Raw genomic sequence first — 26,287 nt, 5'->3', positions numbered from 1 at the left:
AATTTCATCCCTTTCGAGTCAATAAGGAAAGACTAGTATGAATCCTTTCAGTGGTTTTGAAATATCAGTCCCTTGAAAAAATAATTAAGACATTGTGGTTTAGATGAGTCTAACTGCTCCGATTTATTTTATTATATTATAGGCTAAGTCCTTCAAAATTGGATTGCTTGGAAAAAGACATGCTTGTAACCAGTGTGCAACTTATTCAATGACTGTAATTTTATGGGATCGCAATCGGTTGAATAAATGTCCTTTGGCGCCCCTATCGCAGTCATATATTAAATTCTTAAAAAATAAATGCATTTTGTATTGTCATGTGTAAAACTAACCTTAGAAATAATAACAGTATTTGAGGTTTTCTCTAAGGCGAAGTTTGTCTAGCTTATAGGAGCACCGAATAGGCTACATACATAAAAAGAATACAAAATATTACAAAGCCAGCAGCAGTGGGGATCCAGAACAGTGTTGGAAAATTGTCCAAAAATCAGAGATCTCTACAAGATTGAGTTGCTATACTTTACGATTTTAATTTGTTGAAACTGTTCGACATCCCCTTTCACACAACCAATTCCAATTATGAAAAATGTTTGAACTTCTATCGAACAAAATATGCTTGACATCGTTACAGCACCTTGGAGGACGGGTTCATATCTCTCATGTTCTGCTATTTGACTCCCTCTGGAGAAAGAGATCAATTAAAGTGGTTCTTTTAAAAGCATTTTACTTGGCCTAACTTTTGATTACACGCATGCATGCAACTAAAAGTAATTAAAGAGATAAAAGATCTGCTATTGTTTGCTGCCCATAGACATCTTATGTAACATTTTCAGAACGGGGCTTTCGGGAAAATGCTTGCACATGCCATATTACATTTCATTTTCCCCTCAAGCCCGAAAATTAATATGTAATTAATTTGCTAATATGTAAGCAATTGTTCAATTAAAATGAACATGACTGATCAAGTAACCAGCTTTTATCATGAATTTAGTTGAAAGTAGGCCCTGCACCTGGAAATGACATTTCAGCACCACAGACAGCGACTGGCAATGACTTTTCTTTTTGGGCCACCCAGCAACATCAAAATACAATTTCCAAAACACAAAGTGCTAGCCGTCCAGCTCTGACCGGCAGATGCCGCTGTAATAGAAGTTGACAACAGTGAATACAAACAAAGCAAAGACAAGGATAACATTGTAGTTTCTTACCTAAATCTAGAACATACAATTATTAATAAAACACTGATGTAAAAACTTAAAATATATACATCACTGCAATACATAACCTCAAAAATAGTTCAGTTTTTTGATTGTGACAGCACAAATAAAAGCCCTGCTCCAAGCATTCCAAGTCCAAGCACAGCAGCAAACCTCTCTGGCCATTATTGGAGACTGGCTGAAGAAGCTGAAAGTTGTATTCTGTGTGATCCGTCTATGGAGAATTTAAGGGTTAAAAGAGAATAAATTATTATTAGAGCATACTATCAGTGTATATTAGCACAGTATACTGTTAGTTTTTGGGATTTCTGGAGCACTTGGACCAGTAATGTCAAACTTAAAGAAATAGTTAATCCAAAAATCAAAATTCGCTGAAAATATACTCGCCCTCAGGCCATTGAAGTTATAGATGTTAGTTTCTTCATCAGAAAAAATGTGGAGAAATTACGCATTATATCACTTGTTCATCAATGGATCCTCTGCAGTGAATGGGTGCCGTCAGAATGAGACTCCAAACAGCTGATAAAAACATCACAATCCACATGAGTCCATCAATTAAGGCCTTGTGAAATGAAAAGCTATGTATTTGTAAGAAACAAAGCCATTAAGACATTTTAGCCAACAAAGCCATTAAGACATTTTAACTTTAAACTGTCACTTCTGACCAAAATACAAGTCCATAACCCAAAATAATGCTTTCTCCAGTCAATCCCCTGTTGTCCTCAAAACATTTGTTTAGAACTATTTTTTGCTTGTAAACTGTGCTTGATCTTTGCATATTTCTCTTCTGATTCAGGCAAGATGAATTTTTCACTGGAGAGAGCGGTATTACTGACTTTAACCAGACGCTATAGTCTTTATGGATTTGTTTCTTACAAATGCACAGCTTTTAGCTTCACAAGATATTAATTGATGGACAAAGTCTTGTGGACTCTTATTATTTGTGGATTGTGATGTTTTTATCAGCTGTTTGGAATCTCATTCTGGTGGCACCCATTCACTGCAGAGGATCCATTGGCGAGCAAGTGATGTAATGCTAAATTTCTCCAAATCTGTTTTAAGATGAAGAAACAAACTCATCTTCATCTCGTTGGCCTGACAGTGAGTTAATTTGTTTTTATATTCCATGAGAAAATCACTGCTAAAACCCATTATTTCACATGTGTCGCAGCATGAGTATCAGTTATGGTGTAGTGGAACGTTTCTTATGACAAAAGACAAAACACTAAGAAAGCATTCTATTAAGATTCTATTTCGATGGAGTTACAACAAGCTACAAACACATTTGATTAAACTAATTTCATAGATTGATGAGTGTTGTAGAAATTCCCTGGAATGTGCTAGCGGATTACATCCTCAATTTATTTGTTCACAAATGATTACCCTTCATCATCATGAAAGAGACTTTAGGAACATCTAAGTGGGATGAAACGGCTGCCCCTGTTGCTCTCACAGTATTTTTACTAGACAAAACTATTGTAAATAGAAGCGTCAGAGAAGAAGAAAGATGAGGACATGAAGGAATGTGGACATGACTGACCTTGCTGAGCAGGGTCTTAAGACAGAGAATCTCTTTCTGGATGTCTCCTGTCTGAGTAACTAGCTTGGTGCAAAGGGCTTGAGCCTCTTTCTTGGGATCACATGTTAGAACAACCTGTCAAACAAAGGCATCACAAACAAGCAGGCATGAAATGTGAGATACAATAGCTCTGTCTGCCTACTGCCACTTCAGTTGAAAACACAAAATGACGTTTAAAATACAATTGAACTCATTTGTTCCCATTTATTCAAGACTGTAGTCATGGATCATTTCAAACACTTGGAAGTTACTCTCAGAGGCCATACACACTTAAACCGATGGAATCATATGGCCAGGATTAAGTTTTTTGACAGAGATCAATCATTCACAAATATAAAATTGGGCAGTCCAGTCTAGTCACAGCTTTTTGTGCATTATTTGCTTTAAATGAAAAATTAACCAGTTTTTTCAAACTCGATCTTTTCTCACCATGGCACACACATGCACAAAAAAAAAACTCACTTTTTGTGAATTCAGACCATGTCTATAAATTTCCCTCCTATTTTTAGTGTTTTGTGTACAACCATTTGGCTAACGTAGCTTTATTTTAATTATTTTTATTTCAGATCCACTTCTAAACAGCACATAACAACAAAAATAACTGTTATTGGTTGCTTTGCATGTCTCATTCCAAGTGGGTGGTTGGTCAGAATAAAGCAATTTAGACCAGACTACCACAAATCAAAAGCCTGGCTATACACAGACTAAAGAAACAGACAGACATACTTCTAACTGGCCATGTTTTACACAACAGACCTCAGCAGGGCTACGTGGGAATCTGCTGATGACATCCTAAGGTTTCTGTCAAGTAACAGCACTGCTGTTTCAGGCTGATCAGAAAGTTAAGGAAATCTTCACTCCTGTGAAAAAGAAGGTATTTCACAAATGACACACTTTGTTCATGAACTTATGAAGTAGTTAAATAAACCACTTTCCACTTCCTTTATGCTTAGACTTCCTTTTAGACTCAAAGTAGAGTGGCTGCAGGGATGACATTTTTGTAGGCCAAAACTCGGAAATGAGTTAGCATTTTAGCACTTGCCATCGCCCTGATGGGTTTTTGGTTAAATGCCTGAAATAACACAAGCTTAAGACAGTTTTTTTTTTATTCGATTGCATAAAATACAACAGTAGTTTGCTGTGTGCTTTTTTTAAAGCTTTTATACTCGTTTTTAAAAATGCAGTTGCTAACAACTAGCTACAAAGATTGTTAGGGACATTAAAAGTCATCTCGCCTAAGGTAAACTCTTGTACACACAGCCTGATTTAGTTTATAAATCAAACTTTAGTGAACTATTTTAAGTCTTTTTTTATATATATAAAGACTTGTCAAATTGCCTAAAGAATGTGCATTGTGTGGTTAATTGAGGGAAGATCCCGGTTAACTGCATACACTTATGACTAAAACTTTTAGAACTATTAATACTGCACAACTAATTCTTTAACTGGCAAATAAGCCAACCGTAAGCAGCCATTAACAGAAGCCAGAGACGTTAAAGAGGTATGCAAAGAGGGAAAAAAATACTGTAGCAGGCAGCGCTAGCTCACTGTTCATGATACATGAAACATAGCAAGAAAATTATAAATACTGAACTGGGGGTGAGAGGTTTATATGAATGTATCTCTAAGGGGAACTGACGGTCTTTTGTCTGACAGAAAAATTTAGATGGTGTTCTCTTTTCATCTTACCTTTAATTTACATCAAAAACTGCTCATTCTATATGTAGCATGTCTGTTTGGATGGTGATTAAAATGCAGTGGTTCTGCAAGTTTTTTATGCATTATTAACCAGAAAGGCACAGTCATGGAAAATCCATGATAAACCATCAAACAGCCAGAATCCTAAAAAAAAAAAAAAAAAAGTTTTAAAGAATTTTGGTCAAACCGCCCAGCACTACCGTGATGTAGTTTGTTTATAGCCTATGATTAGCTTTTTACTTCTGCCGATTGTATTTAGGTTTCAAAATTCAGAAAAAGTTGTGTTCATTTGTGAAGTTTATCTTGATGAACAAAACATGTAAGAATCATAAACCATGTGTAAGAAAAATGTTATAAAATCTGTTGTTACAGTATCTATCCATCTATCTATCTATCACCAAATGGTATCAACCAAGTGAAACCATTGTTTACTTAAATATTTCCTTCAGTTCTCTTTATCCTAAAGTCACAAACATTGAAAACTGAAGCAAATGTTTCTTAAATGACCAATGGTATCACTTAATTTGGTGACAGGATTCTTGGCGCACTTCTGCCATCACTTACAATTTCAAACTCCTGTAATGGCTTACACATACCACGCGATGTTGATAGTGTTATCTTAACAGAGCATTTCCCCAAGCAGCCGTTTTCTTCTCCTAACACTCTGTCAGAGCCTGTAGTAAACACTGTCAGACACTGTGGAGTTACTATCTCCTTCAGGACGGAGAGATGGGCTCTGAGCGTCACTTTGTTAGTTTTTCTATGACTCAATGAGTGATAGGCTCTTGTGGACGACTAAGTGCTGGGTTAATGCCACCGTCCCAACAGGCACCATGAGCAGATCCATCAATTTGTATCAGGTCACATTCGCTGGCAATTAGTTGATATATTTTAAATAATCCAACCACTCAAAAAAAATATCAGTTTAACATTGTTTTTTTGCCCTAAAAATAACATTAGTATCAAAGCTACAGAGTTATCGTCCGGAAACAACTTATGAACTGCTTTATGTTTACATTCATCTCATTAGACAGGAAATCAACTGTGGCAATGAATTTCACTGTAACTCTATATCCCTTTAATGTCTGTTTATGGAGAAGCTATCAGAAGAGGATTTAACTGCACAATTTACTGCGTGTCCGTCTGCCCTCTCTGTACCTCCCTGACATGGAATAAAGAAATTACAGATTGATTAGATTCATTAAGCATAGACTTTAAAGTCAAACATGGCCGCCACACCGTCTACTCGCCATCATCCGTCAGAATCCGGAGCATGCAGAAACGGCACTAGTTCATTTCTCACCTTACAAATCATTACTAGAGCTTAAACCATTAAGACAGGCTTACATGGAAGCCTAGTCAAGACACTGTTGTCCTGCTATGAGTTCTACAGCACTTCAGCTGCACTACAGACTGTTACCAGCATGGGAAACATGGTTTGGGTTTGATGTGGATACATAATAAACACAATAAAGTTTATATTAGCTTGAGGCTAAATGAGCTTTACCCGCTGTCTATGTTATTAAGAGGCATCAGGGTGTCCAGATCTACTTTATCAAGGTGCTGAGAATCTTCTTTTGATCCTCAGGATTAGTTACGCCAATCTAAGAGAAAGAGAGCTAATTTATTGTAAACCAACATTTTATGGGAGATATAATACATGTAGCTTTTTAGATGTATATCTAAAAATATGTATACCTAAAAAGTATCCAATTCATTATATTTTTAGCAATTAACAAATGTTTGTTTTGCACAATTTGTTTTCTCATCTATTAAAACACCAAGTCCCCCTTCTCCATGATCACGAGAGAAGGAATATTCAACAGAGACAATAGTTATTACCTCAGAAAATCAACATAGTTAAATCAACATTGCAATTCATTTACAACGAAGGTCTATGGGGCAATCATACAGTATTGCATGTAAAACAAAAAGTTAAAAACAAACTTCATCTACAGGAATTGTGCCGGTAACAGACAACAGTAAGTTAATTAATCTAAAAAACTATTCCCAACAGACAAAAGGACAATTTAAACAATTTCAGAGAAATAATTTGAATAAATAATTCATGTAAACATGTTAACAAAATTATAAGCTTTGGATTTCTGGAACACTGGCCCCATAGACTTCTATTGTAAGTGCATTACAATAAACATTTATTTAGTGTAACAGTAAAATAAATCGACTGGCTCACCACCATGATGTCCGAGAGATGATCCAGATTCAGACCATGCAGCAGAAGTTCAATATCACTCAGCTTGGAGGAACTGTAAGATCAAACAAAAGAATAAACCCACATTTACAATACTGACATCCGATCCCAGCTGCTTTTATGTTGATTCGTAAAACGATTAAATATAGTTTATAGTGAGGACCAGCATATGGCTCTTCTGCTACCCCTTTATATATGTGTATACTGTATATATTTAATTATATATATATCGCTCAAAAGTTTGCAATTTTACAGATTTTTTTAAAAAGAAGTCTCTTATTCTGATCAAGGCTGCACTTATCAAATTTAAAACCATTTTCTTTTTCAATATATTTTAAAAAGTAAATTATTCCTGTGATGGCAAAGCTGAATTTTCCCCAGCCATTTAGTGTAATACGATCCTTCAAAAATCCTTCTAAAATGCTGATTTGGTGCTCAAGAAACATTTCTTCTCATCACTGTCGAAAACATTGATTTTCTGATGAATAGAAAGTTCAATTGAGCAGCACTTATTTGAAATATAAATCTTCTATAACATTAAAATGTCTTTCAAACTAGCATTTAGTTTCATTTTCAATCACCAGTAGAGGGTGTTACAAGCCAAGTCACAGACACAGAGGCTCACCTCTCTTTGCATTCAGAGGAAGGATCAGGGTTTTGATTGAGAAATGTATACAGCTTTGGAAGGTGCATTGGCATTTACAGCAGAGAGATCGGTAGAATCAAGGATCCTGGAGATCTGAAAAGAGCAATGATTTGAATATTTCGCATTCTCAAGACCAAAAGCAACATTTTTTTAACTATAGCCTAAAGAAAACATTTCTATGATTTCTGACATTGGAGATCTACCTCAGGGTAAATGAACACTTTGGCCATGTCAGCTGCTGTCTTCCCCGTTTTGGTTTTGATGAACTTATCCGCTCCTAGTTGAAGCAGTTTCAACACAGCTGCTTCACGTCCATACTGCACTGCTATTATGAGGGCCTGCTCCATCAGAACAATATTAAAGTGTAATCCAGGGGAGAATGCAATAATAATAGACAGTCGGCGCCAATAGCCTTGTGGGCAGTGCACTGACACACAGTGCTGTAGTGCTACGGGCATCCCGATTTAGAATCCCAACTCGAGGACCTTTCCCGATCCCACCCCCCTATCTCTCTCCCACTTCACTTTCTGTGCCCTATCGTAATAAAGGCAAAAATGCCAAAAATAAATCTTAAAAAAAAAAAAAATAAATAATAGATAGACACAAATGGACAATGAATATGATAAAATGCAGGTTAAAAACAACTAATGTAGAGAAAGTTAATTATTTCTACAGCCTTTATTGATGATGATCTCACCGTAAGTCCATTATCATTCTGAAAGTTCAGCTCCGCTCCATGTAAAACCAGCAAATGAATCACTTGACAATAGCCGTCTCTGGCTGCCAGCATCAAACACGTCATACTGCTCCTGAGCAAGGGCACAAAAGAGACACAACAGAACTGCCAGATGTTACAGTGATCATGCTGATGGCAATAAAATCACACATACAAGGGGTTCTCTGCCACAAATTTTTATTTAACATGAGCCATTTATTGTAGTAAACTGAGATGGAATTGATGGAAGCAAACTAAGTTAAAGTGTAATAGTGATAATTTAAGCCTAGTGACTTGCATCATTGGTGTTTTTTATTTTTTGCCATTTTATTTTATTTTAATTTATTTAACCAGGAAGGTCCCATTGAGATACAATATATCTTCTACAAGGGAGTCCTGGTCAAGACAGGCAGCAAAGGACACATTTACAAAGAAATAGACATCACCACACAATGGACAAACGTAAAACATAATTTTCTAGAAAAAACAATGCAAATCCTAGTCAGTTATTAAAACATGTACACTGTTCTATATAAACAGACTTTAAAATAGTTTTAAACGTAGCAAGAGATGGTACAGATTCCATATGCAACATACCTTGAAACTCATTCCACACATACAGAGCATAATTAGAAAAAGCAGAACGACATCTCTGTATGAAAAAACGTCATCTTAAGTAAAAGTTTATCTGTTGATCTGGTATTATAAATATTTGTGCAGTATGTCAGCAACCTAGATATATACTGTGGTAATTTACCCACTAAAGATTTTAAAATAAAAATCAACATGTGTTTATTTCTCCTTAAGCACAAGGAAGTCCAGTTTGTCATTTCAAATAAATTACAGTGATGTGTAGACACTTGTACCAGTGACAAATCGTAAAGCAGCATGATAAACTACATCCAGTTTTTTCAAAACATTATGAGGTGCATGCATATAAATTATCACCATAATCCAATAATGATAGAAGAGTACTTTCTACTAAACGTTTGAGCATCAAAGGAGAAACACTTTTTAAATGAAAATAAAAACCTAGCATTGGTCTCAATTTCTTTAAAAGACTATCGATATGAGAACTGTAAGTCAGCTCATCATTGAGCCAGATGCCAAGATATTTGTAGGATTCAACCCTTTCAATCTCTGTACCATTTAAAGTTTGAATCACAAAATCATTTAATGGTAATCTCGACTGAGTAAAATTATTATTATTTTTTTTTTAGCATTTAACACTAATTTTAAGTTACCAAGAGAAGTCTGAAATGAATTAAAAGCATTCTGTAAAGAGTTCATTGCCACTTTTAAAGATGGAGTCATAGTGTAGAGAATAGTATCATCTGCATAAAAGTGTACATTTGCTGGCTTGACTCCTTTACCAAGTTCATTTATATACAGGTCCTTCTCAAAAAATTTGCATATTGTGATAAAGTTAATTATTTTCTGTAATGTACTGATAAACATTAGACTTTCATATATTTTAGATTCATTACAACACAACTGAAGTAGTTCAAGCCTTTTATTGTTTTAATATTGATGATTTTGGCATACAGCTCATGAAAACCCAAAATTCCTATCTCAAAAAATTAGCATATTTCATCCGACCAATAAAAGAATGGCCATTATGTTCATTTATGCACTCAATACTTGGTCGGGAATCCTTTTGCAGAAATGACTGCTTCAATGCGGCGTGGCATGGAGGCAATCAGCCTGTGGCACTGCTGAGGTGTTATGGAGGCCCAGGATGCTTCGATAGCGGCCTTAAGCTCATCCAGAGTGTTGGGTCTTGCGTCTCTCAACTTTCTCTTCACAATATCCCACAGATTCTCTATGGGGTTCAGGTCAGGAGAGTTGGCAGGCCAATTGAGCACAGTAATACCATGGTCAGTAAACCATTTACCAGTGGTTTTTGGCACTGTGAGCAGGTGCCAGGTCGTGCTGAAAAATGAAATCTTCATCTCCATAAAGCTTTTCAGCAGATGGAAGCATGAAGTGCTCCAAAATCTCCTGATAGCTAGCTGCATTGACCCTGCCCTTGATAAAACACAGTGGACCAACACCAGCATCACTGACTGTGGGTACTTGACACTGGACTTCAGGCATTTTGGCATTTCCCTCTCCCCAGTCTTCCTCCAGACTCTGGCACCTTGATTTCCGAATGACATGCAAAATTTGCTTTCATCCGAAAAAAGTACTTTGGACCACTGAGCAACAGTCCAGTGCTGCTTCTCTGTAGCCCAGGTCAGGCGCTTCTGCCGCTGTTTCTGGTTCAAAAGTGGCTTGACCTGGGGAATGCGGCACCTGTAGCCCATTTCCTGCACACGCCTGTACACGGTGGCTCTGGATGTTTCTACTCCAGACTCAGTCCACTGCTTCCGCAGGTCCCCCAAGGTCTGGAATCGGTCCTTCTCCACAATCTTCCTCAGGGTCCGGTCACCTCTTCTCGTTGTGCTTTGTTTTCTGCCACACTTTTTCCTTCCCACAGACTTCCCACTGAGGTGCCTTGATACAGCACTCTGGGAACAGCCTATTCGTTCAGAAATTTCTTTCTGTGTCTTACCCTCTTGCTTGAGGGTGTCAATGATAGCCTTCTGGACAGCAGTCAGGTCGGCAGTCTTACCCATGATTGCGGTTTTGAGTAATGAACCAGGCTGGGAGTTTTTAAAAGCCTCAGGAATCTTTTGCAGGTGTTTAGAGTTAATTAGTTGATTCAGATGATTAGGTTAATAGCTCGTTTAGAGAACCTTTTCATGATATGCTAATTTTTTGAGATAGGAATTTTGGGTTTTCATGAGCTGTATGCCAAAATCATCAATATTAAAACAATAAAAGGCTTGAACTACTTCAGTTGTGTTGTAATGAATCTAAAATATATGAAAGTCTAATGTTTATCAGTACATTACAGAAAATAATGAACTTTATCACAATATGCTAATTTTTTGAGAAGGACCTGTAGATAGAAAATATAATTGGCCCCAAAATTGATCCTTGAGGAACGCCCGTCTTCACTATTAAAGGAGCAGAAACATAATTATCTATGGACACACATTGAGTCCTTCCAGTCAAGTAATTAGAGAACCCTATATCGCTAAAACCTACACATTAAACCTTTGCAACAAGAGATCATGATTTACGGAATCAAATGCTTTTGATAAATCAATAAAATGTGCAGCACATGATTTTTTATCATCGAATGCAGTTATTATATCATTAGTGACTGACATTGTAGCAGTTACAGTACTATAGTCACCAACTTAAAGTACAATACACAGTGTTCTGGCAGTTTCATGAAAACAATAGCTGAAATAAATGAACCCCTTGAGAGTTTCAGACAGCACTCAAGCTTGTCACTTCCACACCATCTAAATTTATCTGTAAACAACATGACCTCTCAGATTTTTGAACCAAATGGATTTTGAATGCAACTTCCAAAATGTTTAATAATTAATTTGCACAAATTATTCCATTCTATTTTATAATTTCCAATTTTATTTTCATTTAAGTTTTAGTAATATTGTCATTTCAATTTTTTTTTTTTCGTTTTGTTTTGTAATTTGTATTTTAAAAAAGTTAATATAGTTTTTATTTCTTTTTTGTAGTTATTTTAACACATGAAGTTAAACTAAATGAAAATAAATAAAATGTCAACATTTGTTGAGTTAACATTTTATGGTTTTAGTTAAAAATCATAATCTTGAATCTTGGGGGTGGTGGAATACTTCCTTCAATGAGAAAGTGCATCACTAGCACTTTAAGTTTAATCATGTATCTTGGTTCATTACAAAAAGAAGAGTATATATTGTATTCAATAGCCATTTTAAACAATTTTGTATGATAAATAAAAACTGTTACTCTAGGCCAACACATCTTACAGTTACATTTACTCATAAAGAGCTACTAAAACATAACTTAGTTATGTCTGATAGCTTGCTTAGGGCACCAAGTGAGTATGAACAACCATTGAAGCCCCCTCATAAACACAGGTTCATGATAGACCAGTTTGTAAATCACCCTTAAATGAAACTCCATTCAGAATAATCAAATCACCATAAAGAGTACTACTGTGCCAAAGTAAACAAAGACAAAAACATTTTACACCTTACTTGGGACAATCTATTACCTGTAGAAAAAATAAAAATAAGCACAAAAGAGGAACTTTCTAGTCATCTGCATTCAGTGCTTGCGTCACTGTCGTAAATATAGTTTTATCTACAGATCACAGTGTCAAACATCACACCTTAAATGTATGGGAAAATCCAGAGGCTATTAATCAACATGGGTGGCATTTCCCAGAGAATGTGACGGAGGTGAACTTAACTCCACAACATCAGGCACAGGTGAGCAAGGGCGTCATCATTCTTCATCTTGACATTATCTCCTCGCTATCTACGCATTTCCCCTTAAATGACTGTATTTGTGACAAATGTGTGCAGTCTTAAACGCATTTTCCCAGGCTGTCCTTCTACCAAAACCAAGGGAGCAATAAGAAAGCTTATCGAGTCAATAAAAAGAGATCATAATTGCTGTAAACAGGATTTATCCTATGAGTAAAACCATACTTTCAAGCACTTACATCAATGGGAGTAGTAAGAAGCTGCTATAAATCCAACAATAACTAAACTGATGTTTGAAATCAGAATAATTCAGAAAAACATATGCTTGTCAGCATGGCTGTTCAAAAGCCTCACTGGGCACATCATTAAATAAACTACATGAAAGAATGGAAGAGGCAGTTGCAGAAGACTTGCATGCTCAGCAAAACATGCTTTTTGTAAGGTCACTGAGCCCAGTGACGTCTGGATTGAGTTCTCACTACAATTAAAGCCTGAAACATTTTTGTCAAAATGTCTGCAATTCATAACATCTCCAGTACGCCTGCAAAGAGGCTTCCTTCTGTGACACTCAAAAGACTATTTTTGTTGTTGTTTTGGACTCCAATGACTTTTATTGTATGGTCAAAACCAACCCCACAGCCGAACCCCTTAAATGTAAAATATTTAAAGTACCTCTACAAGAGGTAGAGGTACTTTAAAATACTGTAATACTGTATATTATATATAATACTGTATATTTTTATTGTTTATATTTTATATATAGTCATATGCTGGTCCTCTTATTGTTTTTATTTTATTTATAAATAGGGCTGCACAACTTGGCAAAAATGTTTTTTGCTATTTTATTAATTACAAATGTTATCTTTTTTTTTTTGCACCCCAATGACTTTATTGTATGGACAAAACCAGTTAAAACGAAAAATTCTGCAAAAAATAAATAAATTTAATCTCCAAAGAAATGTAAATATTTCAAATGTAAATTATTTAAAGTATCTCCAAAGAAAGTTAAATATTTAAATAATTTAACAACACATTTGCATATTCCCGGTTCTCCTTAATAGTCACATAACATGCAAGTAAACAAACAGATAAAATAAATACAGTACATTATTATGGTTTCTATTTTAAAAGTATTTATATATAGGGCTGCACAACATAGCAAAAGTTATATTGCTGTTATTTCATTTATTACAAATATTATCATCATTTATAATTATTATTAGTTTGACCTCTAAATATTAAAACTATATTACTGTTAATAAGAATTGTACTGTAAAATAAATATAAATAAATATAATTTTATTTTACATTAGAAGTTCACTTTCAAACCCTCAACTTTTAACATTTCAAATCCTTCAACTTTTATTTTGGCAGAATACTAGTGAAATGTTAATGTAAAATACATGAATGCATGTAAATGAAGACTATGTGCAACAGACTGTCATTATTTAAATAGCAACCTTTGATTTGATAAATGCACTAAGAAATATTGAGATTTCAGTTTTATTTTAATTGTGCAGTCCCATTCATTTCTTAGAATTATACAATTGATTAAATTATATAATCATAATGAGGCATTCCAACATTTATTACAGGCCTTCACATGTGAAAGAGAATGGAAACCAAATGTAAAACTTTCATCTCAGCAATTTTCAAATAATGAATCTCAACAAATCTGAAACAGACCTTCTTCCCAAATGATGTCTGGCTTAGTCTAAGCATACTGTATTTAACGAAAAAGATTTAGGGAAATGCAGCTGCTGCACATTGTAAGTTATGTGTGGAGCACTGAGAGGGCAGAGGAAGAGGATGAAGGTTTGACAGGCACATCACTTGCCAGCATCTCCCTGTTCCTTGTTACCGATCTTTAAATATTTTGTCTGGATAGGACACAATCACTTTCTCACCAGCCAAGTGAATAACATGCTTGTTGACACTCCAGATCATGTGAGCAGTTTGGGTGGCAGATGATAAGCAGCTGGAGGCTGCCCTGAAAAATGCCTTAGTCAATAAACTATTGAGTACACATCACATGTATGGCCAGTGTTAATGTTTTGTAGCTGCTGGGAGAATTTCTCTCACATACTCTCAATCAACAGGGCTAGACAGTGCTTGTGACTATCCAGTGTTAGACCTGGATGCATGCAGATGAGATGAAGGTCTACAGCAGGGGTCACCAATTTCAGTCCTGGAGGGCCGGTGTCCAGCAGAGTTTAGCTCCAACCCTAATCAAACACACCTGAAGCAGCTAATCAAGGTCTTATTAGGTATAATTGAAACTTCCAGGCAGGTGTGTTGAGGCAAGTTGGAGCTAAACTCTGCAGGACACCAGCCCTCCAGGCTCAAGTTTGATGACCCCTGGTCTACAGTAAGGTCTTTTTAAAATGGATAACTCATTTTATACACTAGGCATGTTTGCTGCGGTCCCAGTGCCCCCCTGTAGCGTTGGTCTGGTTTCACATTTACTTCATTCTAATCGAACCCTGGTGAATTTGCGTTCAACTTGCGTCACACACACATATATATACACATATATACAGAGCCATCCGTAAGTATTGGAACAGTAAAGACAAAGTTGCTCTGTTTGCTGTGGAGTCAAGAAATCTATAAATATGATTAAAAGATAAGAGACAAAACTACAAATTGTCACATTTTATTATTGGGTGTTTCAACAAATACATGTTTTACCAGCTAAGAAGTTCAGCACTTTTAGTTTCATCCCTCTATCTGATGTGAGCATAAGTACTGGAACAGTTGCTTCACATGCCTTTCTAAGTGATCTGCTGTGTCCTGTTGCATTAATTCTTCAGATAGTAAAAGCAAGGAATGTGTCATATTGGTTATATCCATTGCTTCTGCATTCTGAGTCCTGCATTCGATGATGACACACAAACCAGTAGGGCTGGGTATTGTGACCAATTCTGCGATTCGATTCTTATTTTTATGGTTTCGATTCGATATCGATTAGCTATCAATATTTCATTTAAAATGTTAGTTTTGCAGACATGGGATCCATATTTTGATATAAATGCTGGCAACTGAAACTCTCCTACTTAAGTTTATTACTGAAATACACATCTACATTAATAATAGGGTGCACACAGTTGTTTTTTTAGTGGAGCAATTCGAAAGATGGTGACACCTTCAGGACGAGAGGTGAATATTCATATCCTCTTACGTGAAGCACGCGCATTAAGAATCGATATCGTTGCGTTAAACTGAAGATCGATTAAAATCGGAGAATCAATATTTTTTACCCAGCCCTACAAACCAGGATGAAGACGAGGGAGCTGACTTTGAGAGAAAAGCAAGCAATTTGGATGCTTAAAAAAAAAGTCAATTAAAAACCAAGGGCTTGGAGAAATCAAGAGTTTAAATCAAGCGACATCAGCAACCAACAACGACCTGATCTGCTGAGAAAAACAGCAGTTGATGACAAGCAAATCATAAAAGCTGTCAAAAAGAACCCTAAAATATGGGTCTGTAAAATCACCAACAACCTCCAGAAAGCTGGGGGGATGCTCTGACAATCTACTGTCCACTGGAGATTTTGACACAGAATTACAGATGCTACACAGTAAGATGCAAACCTCTGACCAGCACCAAAAATAGAAAGGCCAGATTAGAGTTTGCAAAAGCCAGTAGAGTTTTGGAACAGAGTTTTATGGACAGATGAGACAAAGATGAACCTTTATCTAAGTGATGGGAAAACAAAAATGTAGAGAAAAAAGGGAACTGCAAATGATCCCAAGCATACAGCCTCATCTGTAAAGCATGGTGGAGGTGGTGTCATGGAATGTGCATACATGGCTGTTTCTGGAACAGGCCCTCTCAATTTTACTGATGACTTAATGTATGATGTAGGATGAATTTGGAAGGTTACAAAACCATCTTGGGTACCGATATTCAAGAAAATGAATATCGTCAGAAAATGCTTCACATTGCATCAGGACAATGACCCAAAACACACTGACAGCTCAGTCAAGGAGTTTATCAGAATTTCACCAGTTGAAGAGGAGACTAAAGGCAGAAACTCCCTAAAACAAGCAACAATTGGAATTGGCTGCATTAAAGATGGGGAAAAGTATTTCAAAGGATGAGACAAAGAGTCTGGTGATGTCTATGGGTCACAGACTCACTGCTGTGATTGCACACAAGGGATCTGCAACTAAATAATAGCTTTTAATCTTTTATATCTGCCTTAAATTCATCTGTCCCAATACTTATGCTCACATCAATGAGTGGGATGAACTCTAAAAGTGCTGTTCTTTTTATTTGGTAAAACATGTGTTAGTTGAAACGGCTATTAATAAAATGTGACATTCTGTAGTTTTGTCTCATATTCATCTTTGAATCATATTTGCAAATGTCTTGACTCCACAGCCAACAGAGCAATTGTGTCTTGGACACTGTACACACACACACACACACAAACGATTAATTGCATCCAAAATAAAAGTTTGTTTACATAATGTGTGTACTGTGTATATTTATGTATATATAAATACACACACACACGTGTATATATTTAAGAAAAGTTACGTTTATATATTAAATATATTTATATGATAAATTATGAATATAAATATACATGTAAATATTTTCAAAATATATGTTGTATGTTTGTCTTTCTATATACATAATAAATATACACACACACACTATATATATATATATATATATATATATATATATATGTGTGTGTGTGTGTGTGTGTGTGTGCATATGTAACTAGAACTGTAACTAGAAATGTGTATTTAATATTTATTATAAAAATATCAACTGAGTTGCAAGATTGTATTAATCTACATGACCTTTCTAGGCTATCCCATATTTACAGATTTAAAAAAACAAAAACAACAAACAGGGGTTAATTGTATTAAAAAAAAAGAAAAAAACTGTGTGCAGTGCACCTTAATTCCAGTACATCAATGCATGAAACTGACAAGCACCGAGGCAAATGACCTGAGAAATCACTGTGGTCAACAACAGTATTTTTTTGAAATGCCAAAGAACAAACTATCTACTTTAGTCAAGTCTGACATCACCGTTTCCGGGTCCAAATGCTCAATCAAGATGCCAAAAGCAAACAACAAATGGCACTAATATACTCTCCCCTTTATCCCAATGCCGAAATCTACGATGGCCAGACAGTGATTCATCTTTTATTAATCATTAAACCTTGAGACTGTGGTGTACACTCTGAGTTTTTAAAAGTTTAGATTAAATCTGTGTTATGAATAAACCGTGCTCATAAACAGCTGTTGAGATAGTGATCTCAAATGAAACAAGTAGAGACTTGGACCCGGAAACTGTATTCCTTACGTCACGACTTAACGACAAGCAGATAGAAGCCCGATTCTGTAAGGGGAAAAAAAAGAAATACTGTAAGATTTAATTTCTTGCTTTAATTTCTTCTTCTTCTTACCTGTTGCAGACATTCGGGTCAGCGTTGCGACTGAGCAGCAGAGCCACACACCTGGAGATCATCTCTTCTGTGGCAGACGCTGCCGTGCAAGCATCCATCAGAACTGTATAGTGGTCTATGTAAGGAAGTTTGGGAAAAACACAGACATACCACTTCATAAATTATAATTCGCAAAAAAGTTCTGCAGTGGTACTGCTGAAACCACAGGATACACATGTTTGTACATACTTCACGTGAGTCTCATATGGCCTAATGTTCTTGGACACTGCTAGTGCTTCAGGCACGTATCCGACCGGGAGCAGTCTCAGTGTTGTGTTGATGCAAAAAGGAGACACATCTATGTTAGGGGTTTGTGTGTTGTGATGATAGCTGCGTTTAGACTGCAGGAGCAGGTCTGCTTGGGAGTAGGATGCAGACACAGTTTAGTTGCGTCTGCGGTGGAGCAGGAAAATAAATAAAGCTCCAGTGTTGGGCCAATGCAATGACGCCAGCACCACGCTCTGTATACTGCCATTATCAATCACTTCTACATTCTTCCCCTTCTGTGCGGAACATAGACCAGGAAGTGGCAGCTGCATTCACATTTAATTATTTCCTGTCTATGCCTGCAGCTTCAGTTGCTCGAGACCCCCTCTGGAACTCTTCTCAGTGGACATAGTGGAAGTGTCTGCATCACTTCAAGTCGCTCATGTGCCGACATTTCACCGTGACCAACAGATGCATTCAATTTTGAAAAAAAATTAAGAGAGCCAATGTGTAAACCAAAAACACACCAGCAGATTAATTACACGTTACAATAGCTCGGCATGTGCGTCACAAACATTAAGTAATGGCAGATGAAGGACACTAAGGCAAACTCTAATTGGTTTCCATCCTCTCTAGCACGTGGGTTGAAATCAAAAGAATGTAACTTACTTCAATGTTGACCGTATTAATCAAAACCAAACTATTCCCCCTGAAGGATGAAGTCTAGCCATGCTTTTTTGATTTGATATCATTGGGTTCCTTCCCTATGGCTGATGCAAAACCCCATCCTCTCCAATAAAAACCCACAAGAGTCACAGGAAGGCCTTGTAGTGCAACATCAGATTGACAGCACCTGCTCTTACCTTGTCAAACTCAACCTTTGACTTTAAATTCTTAAGGGTGCACTGAATATTTTCTCTTTTATTCTGTAAGCAAGTGTCCAACAACAGAAAACCAGCCTGTCTCAAAAACCCATACTTGTGGTCTTGGCCATTTGCATGTGATAGGAAGTAGGTGTGCCAAACCGTCCCAGGTCAGTGCTCAGTGCCCTTACCACATGCTAAATCCACACTATCCCTAATATTGCTTCAGAGCGGTTTGAGTATTTGAGGCTAAGCGTATCCCATCATTCATCATGCTCAGGAGCTCATGTGCCTCAAAATCACAAGACTGAGAAATGCTTTTTTTTTTTATAACTATACATTACATATAATTTGGTGGTAAAAAATAAACAGAAAATGCGTTGCACATTTTACTGGTGCAGAGATTTTTACTGAAGCAATTGCTTTTTATCATTTCACAATTAAATTAAGGCCACACAATTGAATTGTTTTGGCTGTTGCATAATCCTGAACAGGCATTTGGACGTTTAAAGTACAAATCAATGAAATGTGCAAATAAAGTTCTGCAAAAACTTTACAACACTTGAAAACACTGGAAAATTACGTCACGCGAACGTGAGTAATTACTAAATTCTTCTTTAAAGCCAAAAGTAAAGGTGACAATACATGCAGAAATATCTTAATACCCCATTTCATCTTTTGATATGAAGCTCTGATTCAGAAATCAATGAAATTATGAGTGTCTTTTTACACTTTTGTCTCCATTTACCTCTGCTGAAGTTTGCACTTGCACCATGATCCAGCAGCAGTTCAGCGAGCTCATAGTGGGCCACATGGACAGCGCACATGAGAGGAGTCCAGCCAAAGCCGAGGCGTGTCTCCACGTCCAGACCTGATAGATAACGATGAGATAGACATATTTTATATTTTATAAATGTATGACTTGTGTCGGCCAAATAAAAGCTATGAATACAAGCACTTAGCACTGTCTAAGAGTCGCACCAGGTCGACATTCCCTGCAGTAATGGCCTTTTACAAGGTGGATACTTTATCGCCTCCATTCAGATGTGCTTCAGAAAACTGCCAGCAAGATGAAAAAAGGTTGCTTTTTAAATCATGCAAATAATTTGTGTACATAACTATCTTAAACTAAACGGCTGAATGCTGAACCGAGTTGGACGTGGGAACCTTTTCTTTTACCTCAGCGTTTTTCTTTTTGTTATTATCAGAATACCCAATGTCCCACTCGTCATTACTCCCTTTCATCGCCAGCAGGAAAAGCATAGCCAATCTCGTTTAACGTGACTATGGTGGATTATTCCTGTTCACCTGATTATCGCAATAATAACTTCTCATTGATGTCCGACGTAATGACGTATGCGGAAGTCACGCCCACGTGTGTATGTTAATGAAACGACCAATGGAGAAGCGCTGCTCGCGTTCTTAAATCTTCCACAATGTCGATTGTTTTGTTTTGTTTTTATCATGAATGTAATCTGTTGCTGCTTCTCATATATAAAGATAGTAATTTCGAGAAAAATATGCAGTTTTAGTTAAATATTTACTGCATATTTTCCTCTAATCTAACTGGCTGGCTGGTAAAAAAAAAAAACATAATTAAAACCAAATATATATATATATGCATGGCAGTAGCCAGCTATGAGGTCACTGTGAGGTAAATTTTTCATGTTTTAAAAGAAAATTTGTTCTCTGAATGACTAATTTGCTGTTTAAAACTCCTCATATGATTGTCTGCATGCATAATTAAGTTTAGACAGTTTGCCAGAATGTTTAGCATCTGTGGTATGAAAATGATCACTGCAGAGTGAATGAGGCTTGAGTTGATTGCCTGTGTAGTAGGGAGTGAGGGCGCGCGCGCTGCCTCTGTGTTGCCAGATCGAGCTATTATACCGTTTTTGGACTTGTCTTTTACACTTATTTTGACCATATTACAAAGTGAATAAATTTGGAAGTTGCCGTTTAGGGTTAGCGATATCTTTATCTTATCTTATTTGCAAAAGATTTTAAATAAATTTGTGTGTGGGGGGGGATCTTCGTTTTTTAATTTGGACAGTTTTTAATTTGGACAATTTTGGCACTTGGACAGGTGACAGGATACCACATTTGTTAAGGCAAACGCAAAAATATCATGATATTATCCGTCAGAAACGTTATCAAAAGCAGTAGATCTGTAGAACCTGAAGTAGGTTACAGAATGAAATATGAAAACACTAGCCATGAAGAAATCTATGCTTTTTCATAGTATGCTAGTTAAAAGTCATGCTAAAAACATTCATAAGAACATTAGACAAAGTTATTGGCTATATAGCAATGGTTAATGAAAACTACAACAGCAATATATTGTTGCATGAATAACAAACAACTGATAAAATTATCCACCCCTAACCTATAGTAAAGTATTAACAAATTTTGATGCAATAAATATGGAATAATTTAACAATATTCATCCCTCCAAAACAGAGAAAACATCTTTCAAAAACATCTACATTTTAAAGTGTTTATATAATGAGTTGTATTTGTAGGGATTAGCACAATTCTTAACCCCACCCCAGACCTCACTAATTTTCAAACCCTAGCTACGGCCATGTAGACTATATAAGTATACCTACTATACTATATAAGCTACCTACATTTCACTGCTGGTTATACCCTGTATAATTGTGTATGTGACAAATAAAATCTTGAATCTTGAGTATGAGCCTGTGATAGACTGGCCATGTGACCAGGGTGTTTATCACATCTGCACCCTGAGACATTAGCATCCCCATGATGACCAAAGCTGTTTAGAGGAAGGATGAATGGATACGATGTATGTATATCAAATATATTCAAATTAGAAAGCGAAAAATTTGATTATCTAAAGACTAGTGCTGTCAAATGATTAATCGCGATTAATCGCATTCCAAAATAAAATATTTTATTTAAATAAAATGTGTATGTGAATTGTGTATATTGCATATACACACACACATAAGGCATATATTTTGAAAATATTTACATGAATATACATTTATATATTTATGTTATTATATTAATATTATATATAAATATATTTAATATATAAACATAACATAAATTTCATAAATATATATAAGCAAGTTTGTATTAATATATACAAAATTATTGTACACACATATATTATGTAAACAAAAACTTTTATTTCGGACGCGATTAATCGCGATTAATTGTTTGACAGCACTACTAAAGACACAATAAACTTCACTTCAACATTTGCAGAAGGTTGTAGCCTATAGTCAAATTGGTAAAGTTAAGATGGTCAGTTCACTAAAGTTTGCTCTTGTGAATTCATGCATGCTGTAGCATACCTAAAATTTTCTCAGTGGAAACAAAATTGCCAGATGAGTTGGAACACTGAATGGACTTCATGTGACCATATTTCTCATTGCAGCATTGGGCTTATCAAAACAATTATATAATTTACATGGCTCTACAAAGGCAGCACTGGGAGTAGCCTACAATAGATGTCTCTCCGCTGTAATTCTTCTAGACTTTTTACGGAAACTTGAATCATAAAGTTTGAGATAATGGAAGTGAAGTTAAGATAAAAAATAAAAACAAAAAAAACTTGAATTTCAATATATTCATAGCATGCTATTTTTCATATATGCCTTTTGCTTTAATGGTAGCAGCACTCAAGCTGCATAAACTTAAGTTTGCCCAAGTTTCCATAAGATTGGCTAAAAATGAACATGCTATCCATAATAATTTAAGAATTAAAAAGAGCATATTGTGCTTCAGTGGAAGCAAGAACATCTGACCTTTTGTACAATGGAATTAAAATCAGTGCTAATTTGATTATGATAGTAGTGCAGCATCTAAAATATTTCTTCATTAGATATCAAGCTCTTCCCTTTTATTTTCTATTATTTTGTTTTACAGTATTAAGACTTTAAATCCCTTTTGTCATTCATTTATTTTAATGAATATGAAGATTTCTTTATTTTTTCATTTATTTTTCGGCAAAGGTGCGAAATTAAACAATAGCTGCAGTTTACTTGCATGTATTAAAAGTTTTGACGTTCTTTCTCAAACACCACGAGAATTCTGTGATGATGACACGCCACTTGCTCTTGTAAAGCAACACGTGAGCATCTCTGTAAAAGACTGACAGTTTGAGGATGACATGCCCAAAGGATCTGTGGCATTTGGGGCTGATAGAGCGCGCTTCTCTCACTGAATCACAGCGCTGCTATCAGTATGCGCTCTTTATAAGCGAGTTACTTCTCATTAACGACTTGAGACCCGAGAAATTCTCCTCATCATCTGAATACTGGCATCGAATATCGACGATCTCAGCGCTGAACCGTGCGCGCGGTGAAGGACAGCGCCAGAGATCTTCATTCAGCGGAAAGGCGTTAAGCTGACACCCGATGTAAGTGGTGTCACCCCCGGGGTACTTTTAGGATGCAGAGATCACCTGTGGAGGATGCCAGCTGCCTCTCAAAATACTTCTTCTGGTAAGATGCAACCAAAATATGAAATGTTTTAGATGTTTTGTGTGTCCACGTTTGTACTAACAACAAAATGTTGTGCTTTATAGGACACGTGAGTGTATTTTTCTAGTTTATTCACATTTTTCTAGTTTGTTCACACGTGAAGCCTACTGCACCTGATGACTGATACATTCATAGAAACATTTTAATAACAGCCACGTTTAATTCAAACCACGTTTTATAACCCCCTAAAGAAAGTTAACTTTTTATTGCTTTACAAGTGTATGCTGTATAGGCAACACTTTTTAACAGTGTTTTCGAACAACCTCAAAAGTTCTAAAGTTTAATTTTAAAATTTAACCAGAGGAAGTTGGCTACTGTAAACGTTCACAAACAGAAGTTGGGTTCGACTGAGGTGGTAACCATAGCAACAGTGCGCCGTTCGAACGCTTTCCTTCAGCTGTTTAGAACCTATGTAACATAATTATCGTAAAAATCACAAATGTTTTATTTGAAGTGTCTTTAAGGATGTTAAAAGACAATGTTTGTGCGAGAACAACATCAAATCAAGTTATTTGAATAATTCGCACACCAGTCCTGACTCCAGCATGTTTATAGAAATGTGCATAATGATGTTTTAGAAAATAACTACACGTAGGCTACATCTCCTTAAAAAATAACTAAAGTTCACTTTAATTAAAAGGAATCACAATAATGAAGTTCCCAACGTTTGTTCTGACTGTTTACAGGTGGACAAACCCTATAATGAGAAAGGGTTTTAAGGAGAAACTGAGGCCATCTGATGTTTATCAAGCTCCTAGTAAAGATGCAGCAGACATCCTTGCTGAGCGTTTGGAGAAGTTAGTATTTGCATTCTCACTTTTTCCTGACACATTATTTAATTTGTGAATTATAAATGTTATTTAAAATTTATTTATTCATATAGCTTCATATAGAAAAGACCCCATCATTCTGATGAATAAAACGTGTTTTTTGTATTACCAATTACATTCAGGTTCATTTGCATGAGCGTTAAGGACAATTTCATACTTAAAAATAAAATATATTGATATTTCCTCTGTATTTTGTTGTTAATTACTCAGTATATTTCCTCATGTCTCCTCCATTCAGTAACCCAAACTGGAATGAAAGAACTGTGACTCAGATTTTTTGCAAAGTGAGCAAATTTACATAGTGAAGTGACTCACAGTCTTGGTTTCTATTGTGACTTTCAGTGTCCTCAAAGCTGCTGTTACTCACCAGAGCCAAATGTCACACCTTTAGGTGTTTGTGTGATGTTTTTTTGACAAAAGAAGGGAGAAAAGAAGAATAAAATGTAGGCAACCCACTTAAATGTCACCCTGCCCATTCCAGTAAAGTTCCTCCCATGCCATGTCTCACATAAACCACGATACATCCATGCCATTGCCCTGCTAATGGGCATCAAATGCGACCTTTTAAAGTGCCAGGCTCCTGGTGAGTGATAGATGATGAGCATTTCTGTTATTCCTCTAATGTGCAGTACTGCTGGGAATTTGAACTTTTTATACAATTAACAGGAGGTAGCAGTCTCTGCCGTTTCCCCATGCTTGTCAAGGTCTCTTTGCTCTGTTTAATAAATTCGCTAAATCACCTTGGTTATATAGGGGTGCACCAAACAATGTGGACCATACCCATTTTATTGTGGGTGGTTGCTGTTTAACTGTTCCATTCAGTTTTCTTTCTTTCCCTAAACAGAGAATGGGACAGAGAAGTTGCATCTGGAAGGAAAAAGCCCAGTCTACTACGAGCACTGGCACGATGCTTCATACGGCCTTTTCTGTTATTTGGCTTCCTCCTATATATAGGCGTAAGTGTCCAGATAGTTTCTGTGCCGTTTCTTTTTATTCTTCGATTGGAGTGTTGATCTCTAAATACAACAGCTTAGTATAAGAGAGTCCAAACGCATGAAGTGTATATTTGCTAATTTGTTGGCACATGGGTGGATATCGTTGGCTCACTGGTATGAAGTTGTGTGATTCCTAGCTGTGTACTGCAGGTAACAGTGCAGTGTGAATTTCCCAGTGAAGAACTTACAGCTTCTGACCTCTTGCTAGATTTTTCTTCCACTGCTCACTTGATTCATTTTTTGTTGTTGTATGTACATACTTTGGACATAAAGTTATATTGATGTTTTTCTATAAATTGTAATTCTAAGTTTGTAAATTTGAAAATGAAGATGCCACTTCTGTTACCGTTTTTTAGGAGGCTACAAAAACAGTGCAGCCACAGCTTTTAGGGCGGATAATTGCGTCATTTGACCCGGTCCATGAACCGGAGCGAGCCAATGGTTACTTTCTTGCCTTTGGTCTTGGCTTGCTATTCACTGCCCGCTTTCTCCTGCTTCAGCCTGCCATGTTTGGGCTGCACCGCCTGGGCATGCAGATCAGGATCGCACTGTTTAGCATAATCTATAAAAAGGTTTGTGTCTAGTTTGTCTACTATCATCTGTCCCTGACACCAATATCATTACTCAAAATTTGGGTCATCTATACTAGCACAAAATATAAAATAAAATGACAGTATATTAAAATAGCAGTATATTAAGTGAATGAATTTCTCCTAATCTTGACCCTTAGACCTTGAAACTTTCTAGCCGAGTTTTGGACAAGATCAGCACAGGTCAACTCGTCAGTCTGATGTCAGCCAACCTGGGCAAGTTTGATCAGGCAAGTATGAGAAGAGCAAATTACATATGTTTGATGGTAGGTCACCTGTGATACTCTGTTTTTGTCTTTAACCCTAAAACACAACAGAATGCTATGCATTAAAAAAAAAAAAAAAAACACCTGTGCAAAAATTCCAGTACATTGGGCCCTAATTTTACAGACTTTTTTTTTTTTAGAATGCATACATACTACCATT

At 36.2% G+C, this 26,287-nt stretch overlaps 1 protein-coding gene and 1 pseudogene across 2 annotated transcripts in view; one reads left to right on the top strand and one right to left on the bottom strand.

Annotated features, from left to right (window-relative positions):
- Positions 1 to 504: 504 nt before the first annotated feature.
- LOC306843017 (ankyrin repeat, SAM and basic leucine zipper domain-containing protein 1-like) lies at positions 505 to 21,697 on the bottom strand (annotated as a pseudogene). Its single transcript has 13 exons — positions 21,676 to 21,697; positions 20,109 to 20,213; positions 19,895 to 19,988; positions 19,678 to 19,800; positions 17,821 to 17,935; positions 8,047 to 8,158; positions 7,553 to 7,687; positions 7,329 to 7,381; positions 6,686 to 6,758; positions 5,999 to 6,095; positions 3,550 to 3,653; positions 2,755 to 2,868; positions 505 to 1,428 (listed from the first exon to the last, which is right to left on the bottom strand). The product of its transcript is annotated as an ankyrin repeat, SAM and basic leucine zipper domain-containing protein 1-like (transcript).
- Positions 21,698 to 23,354: 1,657 nt separating this feature from the next.
- LOC306843235 (cystic fibrosis transmembrane conductance regulator) overlaps positions 23,355 to 26,287 on the top strand; it is a gene marked incomplete at its 5' end in the record, with an annotated part of 29,315 nt that continues 26,382 nt past the window's right edge. Inside the window, 5 exons of the mRNA XM_079374577.1 lie at positions 23,355 to 23,407; positions 24,133 to 24,243; positions 25,121 to 25,232; positions 25,628 to 25,843; positions 26,002 to 26,091. Of these exons, the coding sequence (XP_079230703.1) occupies positions 23,355 to 23,407; positions 24,133 to 24,243; positions 25,121 to 25,232; positions 25,628 to 25,843; positions 26,002 to 26,091 (582 nt within the window). The remainder of the gene's footprint in view (positions 23,408 to 24,132; positions 24,244 to 25,120; positions 25,233 to 25,627; positions 25,844 to 26,001; positions 26,092 to 26,287) is intronic.

This window comes from Barbus barbus, assembly GCF_936440315.1.
Source record: "Barbus barbus genome assembly, chromosome: 23".
Lineage (NCBI taxonomy): Eukaryota > Metazoa > Chordata > Actinopteri > Cypriniformes > Cyprinidae > Barbus > Barbus barbus.
This window is presented reverse-complemented; position numbering and strand designations above follow the sequence as displayed.